The following is a 9361-nucleotide window of genomic DNA, read 5'->3' on the forward strand; positions in this document are numbered from 1 at the left end:
ACCGCACAACCTGTTGTCAAAGTAAGACCAGTTAAAATTATGTGGCAGTAGCAGGTTTTATTTGCTCTGTCCTTTTCATTGTTCATGTCATAGCAGAGTACATTTTGAGGTCATTTGTAGGCAGGGGGAAAGAAAAAATTAGTTTTGTTTTAGGGATGGTATCAGTGTGACCCAAGCCACTAAGGGCTTGTTTTCTAAGGATAATTACATTTTTTTTATTACATTTGTTTTCAAGGTTTTGGGGGCATAAGGGCCTTAACATGCTCAAAAACATGAAAATTAGTACACTTGTTGGAATCTGTGGCCATCAGGGCCAGGTAGAGTTTCACATGGGGGGTTACCAGGGGGCCTGTGGCACAGCTTTTAAAATGGCCAATTTCGAGGGGCTCTGTAGGACACACCATTTCACCTAGTCACCAAAATTCATACACATATAGATATCAACAGCCCGAACAACTTTCGTGCTCACATTCAGCGCTCCGCCCCACAGGAAGTCGGCTATTCAGGGTTTTGTGAAAAATGCATGCTCTGGATTTTGATATACTTGTCCTAGGGTTTTCATCCGATTGGCAACAAACTCAATCAACATGATCTGGAGACATTTGGGAAGCTAAATTGCGAAGGAATTTTTGATATCTTGAAAGGTTTGGCCATGACAGGAAGTGTCTAATAACTTTTTCATACAATGTCTGATTTTGATCAAACTTCAGCAGTTTGTTCATTGTATGAGGTAGATCACATAGATGTGACTATTGTGAGTCAAAGTTATAGAGCCACCAACTGGCAGCAGGAAGTGTGGGACTTTTAAAAACGTTTTGAAATCGACATCTTTTACCCGGTTTGCTTTAAACTTCTTCAGAACAATGTCAAAACACACCCAATGTAAATCTGTGAACAGATTTCTGATATCTTAAACAGTGTTGCCATGGTTTTGAGGCACTTAACATTCTTAGAATTGCTTAGTCACCAAACTCTGTAAATATATTGTTCTCATCAAGCCGGACAACTTTCTAATTTACAGTCAGTAGCTACGGCCAACAGGAAGTGGGCTATTTTGGTTTGAATGTGGATTTTTTTTAAAAATCAGGCTGTGCATTATTGCATACTCCTCCTAGGGAATTCATGCAATTCACCCTAAACTTTCACAATATGATGCCAAGATATATGGAAGATGCTAAATGGCGAACAGATTTTGGATATCTTGAATGGTGTTGCCATGGCAATTTATTAAAGTAACAGTAAAAAAGGAAACTCAAAACTTTTTACATATGGACAAGTCATTCTGAGGAAACATGCTTAGAATCATACATTTATAATGCTCTTGAGGGCTAACAGTAAATTAAAAACTATCAGACATTTCAGCTGAGATGAATGCTGTAATACAGAGGTTATCCACAAGGTTGTCACAGGATAGCAACTCTTTTAATCCTGATTTTTTTTCCTGTCTGTTTCCATCCATTAGAATGACAAATGAATGCATAGAGTCAGTTGTTGTGTTATTGTGTACTGTACTGTCAATATACACTTTTATATAATTATTTTACAAATGCTTATAGAGCATTAAAGGATAAGTTCACTTGTAGAATGAAAATTCTGTCATCATTTACTCACCCTCCCCTTTTTCCAAACCTGTATGAGTTTCTTTCTTCTGTTGAACACAAAAGATGATATTTTGAAAAACGTTGGTATCTGAACAGTTGATGGGCACCATTGACTTAAATAGTATTTTTTTTTCCTACTATGCAAGTCAATGGTGCCAATCAACTGTTCGGATACTAAAAAATGTTCAAAGTATCATCTTTTGTGTTCAACAGAAGAAAGAAACTCATACAGGTTTGGAACAAGTGGAGGGTGAGTAAATTTTCATTCTGCAAGTAAACTTATCTTTTAAAATAATTTTTAAAAATTCTTATAGATCATTAAAAGATTTATATATATCCTTTCCGTTAATGTATTGGTTCCACTCTGTTGCTATTCTAGAGTAACCTTTCATTGCTGTATCTCAACAACCAGACTGCCAGAGGGTTTAATGCATGTGCCCGCTGTGCACCATTTTCCTGATGCCACTGCCGTTGCGGTGACACCGGGCTTGGGCCCGTCATCGCTGCTTGCAGCTATATTTATAATTATTTTTTACAAATATTTATCTAGAAATTATAAGAAGTTTCTGTATTTACTTAAACCTACAGTGGGTATATGAAAGAATCATCCCCCTTTAAAGGGGTCATATGATGCGATTTCATTTTTTCCTTTCTCTTTGGAGTGTTACAAGCTCTTGGTGCATAGAGAAGATCTGTAAAGTTGCAAAGACTAAAGTCTCAAATCCAAAGAGATATTCTTTATAAAAGTTAAGAGTCAGCCACACCTACCTAAAACGGCTTGTTCGAACACGCCCCCACATATCTACCTCACTATGTTGGAAGATTTGCATAACACCACCCAAATGTTCACGCAACGAAAGAATGCGTAACTTTTATTCTCGCTGTAGTATTGTTGCCGCCGCCATGCCAGTGTAGAATAGCACATGTAGTTTGTCATTTATCTGATCACAAATGCAGACAGGGTTTTATGTTTACGCGGCACAATGCAATGCAACGCAACGCATAAAAAGACAGTATAAGTCATTATAATCAGTAATTATGTCCCCACTGGATGCAACAAATGCCTCGTTTGTAATGGGTTTGAATGTTTTTGTTTCGTCGCTCCGGCCGGGACACGCCATCACAGTATGGTGAGGGGCGTAACATTTCCGTCTCACGCTTGAGGTATTCGGCCAATCACAATGCACCGGATAGCTGGCCAATCACAGCACACCTCGCTTTTTCAGACCGATGAGCTTTGTAAAAATCGACGCGTTTCAAAAAGGCAGGGCATAGAGGAGAAACAATAATGTACAGTATGTGGAAAATAATGTGTTTTTTTCACTTTAAACCACATAAACATATTTTAAAACGCAAATACACAAAATAATGTTCTTTTTAGCAGCATCAAATGACCCCTTTAACATATATATATATATATATATATATATATATATATATATATAATTTGATAGGTATTATATTTATATACGTTTTTCTTTGCATTATTATATACCCAAAGAGTAAAAAACATGTTACTTTATTGTATAAATGTAATACATTTTTGCATTATTATATACAGCAACTGACTTTTTATTTTGTTCATTTTTTTAAAATATTAATATAATTGTTTTCTTTCATTTTGATTATTATTTTTTTAGCTTTAAGTATTTTTAGCAGCTAGGCTTTAAAGGGGATGAATTTAGAGATGCAACTTTGAGAGGTCTTTAGTTTTCTGACAGCATGCTGTGCTTTAGTGTGTTAACAGTCTAAAAGTAGCTGTAAGATTGTCAGCACACTAAAACCTTTTCTGAGATCTCATCTCTAAATTCATCTCCTAAAGCACCTCCGTTTCAGCCATCAAAACAGCTTTTGTAACAGATTCGCTGCCTTCAGCAATACATTTCACATCGCCTACTGTGAGCAACGTTCCCATTATTATGCATAATCAGTTTTTTTGTGAGGACTAACCTAGTTTGTGCAATAAAATGATCTCTAAAAAAAAAACCACGTTTACTGATGGGTGTCTAATCAACTTGAGCCTAAACCAGACCACTTATAAAATGCTTCCTTAAGAGTAGTCTGTCAGACACCCCACTGATCAGTCTTTTTTTTTTTTTGCACATCCCTATTTCCTTCGTGTTCTAACACACATGGCGATCTCATTTTCCTCAGAAGAAAGGGGTGAAGCGGAAAGCAGACACTACCACACCCACAACCTGTGCGATCACTGCCAGCAGAAGTGAGTCGCCCACTGCGATGTTGGAATCCAAACACAGTAAAGTAATTTCCAGACGAGAGAGCACAGGTCGACCCATCAAACCTCCCAAAAAGGACCTGGAGGATGGAGATGTCCAGCAGCAAGGCAACAAGAAAAGCAAGCTCAACGATCATCTCAAATACTGTGATACTATCCTTAAAGAGATGCTTTCCAAGAAGCATGCAGCCTACGCCTGGCCCTTCTACAAGCCCGTAGATGCAGAGGCGCTCGAGCTGCATGACTATCATGAAATCATCAAGCAACCAATGGACCTCAGCACTGTCAAAGTATGGCATACAATTTCATCTTGAAAAGTCAGAAATTATTTCAGTTATATAAGTATATATAGTAGTAAATATTCTCAAGAATCTAAAATATTAATTTATATAAATAAACGTTACACAAAAAAAGCAAAAGTGAAAATTCTAAATTATTATATAAATAAACTATTGCACTATAAATAAAGTATTTATATACAAACTATAACTATTACATTTATAGTTATTTTAACTCCATTATATATAATATGTGACCCTGGACCACAAAAGGGTAAATTTTTCGAAATTTTGATTTATACATCATCTGAAAGCTGAATAAATAAGCTTTCTATTGATGTTGTTAGGATAGGACAATATTTGGCCGAGATACAACTTTTTTGAAAGATTTGAAAATCTGGAATCTGAGGGTGCAAAAAAATCGCCTTTAAAGTTGTCCAAATTAAGTTCTTAGCAATGCATATTATTAATCAAAAATTAAGTTTTGATATAGTTACAGTAGGAAATATACTATGAAATGTATTTATGATCTTTACTTAAAGGAGACATATTATGCCCCTTTTTACAATATGTAATATAAGTCTCTGGTGTCCCCAGAATGTGTCTGTGAAGTTTCAGCTCAAAATACCCCACAGATCATTTATTATATCATTTTGAAAATGCCCATTTTGAGTGGAAGCAGAAACACGCTGTTTTTCGTGCCTTTCTCTTTAAATGCAAACGAGCTGCTGCTCCCCGCCCCCTTTTCCAGAATAGAGCTGTGCCATTACAGCTCGTACCTGCTAAAAAATATCTGTTTAGGTTCTGATTATCATGTTTATCTCGCTGAAATAGTGCGTTTTAAACCATATGAGTTTAAACTTCTGATATACGGTTTTCTGAGAGCACACATCCGAAGAACACGGACAGAAAGTGGCTGTCACAGCATGCGAGTACTAATCTAAGTTCTCATTCACACACAAGTTTACGTTAAAAACACACTTGAGTTACAAAAAGTTAAGGGGCGGTAATATTATAATGAGATCTCTTTGAAACGTCACTAGGGGAGCGAAATCAGACGCGCTCGTTTTCTCAGACGCTTGCAGAGAAAGGCTTAGCAAAACAAAGTTACTGGGTTAATCTTTTTCACGTTTCCTTGGTTGGTAGATGCACCAGGGACCTGATTATAGCACTTAAAACCTGGAAAACACATGAGCTACAAAAACAGTCGGTTATGTCTGTGAAGGTATACAGCTGGGAAATAAATCACGTTTATTTTAGATCTGTGTGGCAGCAGCAATATACAATAAATAAATCAATAAATCCACTGCTCTCTTGTCTCCTCTGAGGCTGGGACTGTAAACAGTGTTCTGTGCTCATCTGTGCAGCCAAAGACAGAACAGTTAGGATGCTTTGCTCAAAATTTCGTCATGGCATTAGAGCTGGTACACTGTTGTCGAAATCAAAATGACGGCGCTTGGGTGGAAACTTACAGATAAAGGGGCGGTAATATTATAATGAGTTCCCTTTGCAACGTCACCAAGGGAGCGAAATCAGACGCGCTCGTTTTTTCAGACGCTTGCAGAAAAAGGCTTACCAAAACAAAGTTACTGAGTTAATATTTTTCACATTTCCTTGATTGGTAGATGCACTGGGGACCTGATAATAGCAGGTCAGATTTTCATGATAAGTCACCTTTAATGTCCTAATGATTTTTGGCATAAAAGAACAATATTGACCCATACAATGTATTTTTGGCTATTGCTACAAATATACCCCAGTTACTTGAGACATATATGTCACATATATGTTTCTATATTATATAATAAACTTTATTTTGAATTATATGTACAGTATGTATGTGTGTGTGTGTGTGTGTGTGTATGTGTGTGTGTGTGTGTCGAAATCAAAATGACGGCGCTTGGGTGGAAACTTACAGATAAAGGGGCGGTAATATTATAATGAGTTCCCTTTGCAACGTCACCAAGGGAGCGAAATCAGACGCGCTCGTTTTTTCAGACGCTTGCAGAAAAAGGCTTACCAAAACAAAGTTACTGAGTTAATATTTTTCACATTTCCTTGATTGGTAGATGCACTGGGGACCTGATAATAGCAGGTCAGATTTTCATGATAAGTCACCTTTAATGTCCTAATGATTTTTGGCATAAAAGAACAATATTGACCCATACAATGTATTTTTGGCTATTGCTACAAATATACCCCAGTTACTTGAGACATATATGTCACATATATGTTTCTATATTATATAATAAACTTTATTTTGAATTATATGTACAGTATGTATGTGTGTGTGTGTGTGTGTGTATGTGTGTGTGTGTGTGTGTATATATATATATATACACACACACACAGTAGTTTATATTATAACTTTATTGTAACTAATTTATTTGAATTATTTCATGTGTATAGTAAATATTTCAAAATAATTGTATTGATTTAAATAAACTAACATTTATTAGTTATAGTTTCTTATATTTATATAATTAACTTTTCTTTCATTTAATTACACACCCGTACACACACAAAGATATATAAAGATATAAATAAACTATTGAGTGTGTGTGTGTGTGTGTGTGTATGTGTGTATATATATATATATATATACAGTGGGTACGGAAAGTATTCAGACCCCCTTAAATTTTTCACTCTTTGTTATATTGCAGCCATTTGCTAGGGTCTGAATACTTTCCGTACCCACTGTATATATATATATATATATATTTAGTTATTATATATATATATGGTAAAGGTTTAATTTAAAAGATAATTTATTTCTATAAAGAAAACTATTTATAATAGAGAGAGAATTCAGGTAAATTGGGACACTTTGCAATTGAGATGACTGGTAAAAATATCTCAATTATTCTGAATTCATCATATATGCAGTAGTTATTATATTTATATAATAAACTATTCTTTGAATTGTTATATCCAACATTTATTGTATGTTGCTTTAGTTTTTAAATCTTTAAAAAAAAAAATACTTTTATAAAGCTAAACTGTCGCATGCAATTTCTCTTTTCCAGAAAAAGATGGACAGTCGAGAATACCAAGACGCCCAAAGTTTCGCAGCAGATATTCGGTTAATGTTCTCAAATTGTTACAAATACAACCCACCCGATCACGAAGTCGTTGCCATGGCAAGAAAACTCCAGGTGCGACGCTTGACACTGAGCCATTGTGCCTTATCATGTGCTTTCAGATCTCACCAATCATATTTGTCCATGTTTTGCAGGATGTGTTTGAGATGAAATTCGCTAAGATGCCCGATGAACCCGTAGAGCCGTCCTCACCCAATGCGGTGTCGGCCACGGCAGTGGTGAGCAAAAGCACCGGCAGCAGCGAGAGCAGCGTGGACTCTTCCAGCTCCAGCTCCGACTCGGAGGAGGAACGGGCCACTCGGCTGGCTGAGCTGCAGGAACAGGTGAGTGGCAAACAGGTGGGTGTCACCACTTGAGGACCAAGATCCAAACCAAGGGTGGAGAGACAGGCAGAGGCCACACCCACTCCCCCTCACATTCACCACCACTTCCTCAGTCTAACTTCTTGTGTCAGAATCATTTGGACTTTTTTTTTCCTTAATGTTTCTTGTTTTCGTAATGTTTTGGAAACGACTGCCCATCTTCACCCTGGACTGAAGGTTTAACCCTCTACCGCCTCTGCAGTTTGTGTTGGCATCTTGGTATACATTGGCTTGCATGCTGTCAAACTTCAGATGACAATTTTTAATTTTGCTATCTCTCAGTGTCAAACATATTGATGTCAATTGTAGTTACTCTGCTCTCATCATTACACAGTCTGTTGTTAAAATACATTTTTGAGAATGACTATTTTGTCCGTTGATTTCACTTTGGCTTTTTTCCCAGCAATTCGCTGTGGAGCAGCCCAATGGTAACAGGGCGGGGACAAAAAACGGGTGTGCCAAACATTTTCAGGTGAATGATATTTTTACTTCCCGGTCCCCCACCCCACTAACTCCTTCATTCTTCTTATTTGAGCGGTAGAGGGTTAAGGTGGTGCTTTATGGGGTGTATTTGAGCTGGGCATCTCCCTCAAGTGAGCTTGCTTTGTCACTCAGCTAGTCTTTTGGCTCTGTTTCCCTCTTTGCTCTGTGAATGACATTGACTGGCATGTTTGTCAGTGAGAATCCAAATTCTTTGCCGGGATGTGGTCTCCAGTGCTTCCAAATCATCATGGTAAAGTCTTTTTCATTCTTTAAAGGAGGTTTAATGTTGCCATGAAACAGAAATATAATGAATTATCAAAAAATAAAAATGTGTAGTGCAGAGATTTGATCCTGTCCAGTGGTTGTTGATTGGATAGATGCAGATTTGAATATGAGCATGCAGTTGGTTGTAAAAAAGTGGCGGGGTTTTTAATGGCAAAAGGGGTTTTATATATATTTTCGTTTCTTTATTACGTTCATTTAGAAATATGTTTGGAAAATGTTTTTGTTAAATTCAAGTTTTTGTTTTGTTAAAGTAATGACCAAGCGGCCAGTGGCAGACAGTGAGTTAATCATAGCCTATGTTTGATCAATTTAGCCTTCTCAAATCATCACCACTTGACTAAAATAAAATCTATAGGCCTATATAAAATGCTTAAAAAAACAATGTTAGCTTAAATGGTTAACCTAGATAAATGTGTGCTATTAGGAGCGTATCCAATCGTTTGTGCAGAGAAGCTAAAGCATGCTTTGCAGGACATGGAGTCGCCAGCACGATCACTTGCATTTTTTTCTTATAACAGTGGAAACAACCAGTCATTTTTGCTCATAAAGGTAAGAGTAATACATCATTCGGGACTGTTAAGGGTCTACTTTTATTTGTGTGCACTCACAATATCAGCATACGTTGTGCTTTTTTAGAAAACAAACAGGATACGCTTTCTGCTGTCTCGGTCTTGAGCAGGAGCGCTTCACAAAAATGAACCGTTCAAAAATGAACACCTGATTCAGATCATCATGTTAAAGCGCAGCTTTGCGTGCGCTTTAACATGGAACTCTTCCAGCACTCGCTGCTGCTGGACACTAAACACCGTCCGAGCCACTCCTGACAGTCGCGGTAGAACAAATATGTTCTCGTGTTGTTTCCACCAAATCTTTGTCATCACCATAATAATTGATGGATATCTAAAATATAAAAATACGGAGGAAGCAAGCCTGATGCCCGGCCCGTGTCTGAGCTATGACGTGAAAATTGTCCAGAAGCCATATATAAGTTGGGGCCGTTGGGCTCGGGCTGAAA

General features: G+C 37.1%; 1 protein-coding gene across 1 annotated transcript in view; it reads left to right on the forward strand.

Annotated features, from left to right (window-relative positions):
- Positions 1-9361, forward strand: part of LOC107587704 (bromodomain-containing protein 3-like) — a 21147-nt gene that overhangs the window by 5029 nt on the left and 6757 nt on the right. Inside the window, exons 6-9 of the mRNA XM_016275587.1 lie at positions 3756-4127; positions 7142-7270; positions 7351-7539; positions 7982-8050. Of these exons, the coding sequence (XP_016131073.1) occupies positions 3756-4127; positions 7142-7270; positions 7351-7539; positions 7982-8050 (759 nt within the window). The remainder of the gene's footprint in view (positions 1-3755; positions 4128-7141; positions 7271-7350; positions 7540-7981; positions 8051-9361) is intronic.

Source organism: Sinocyclocheilus grahami, unplaced genomic scaffold (genome assembly GCF_001515645.1).
Source record: "Sinocyclocheilus grahami isolate Dianchi unplaced genomic scaffold, SAMN03320097.WGS_v1.1 scaffold95.1, whole genome shotgun sequence".
Classification (NCBI taxonomy): Eukaryota; Metazoa; Chordata; class Actinopteri; order Cypriniformes; family Cyprinidae; genus Sinocyclocheilus; species Sinocyclocheilus grahami.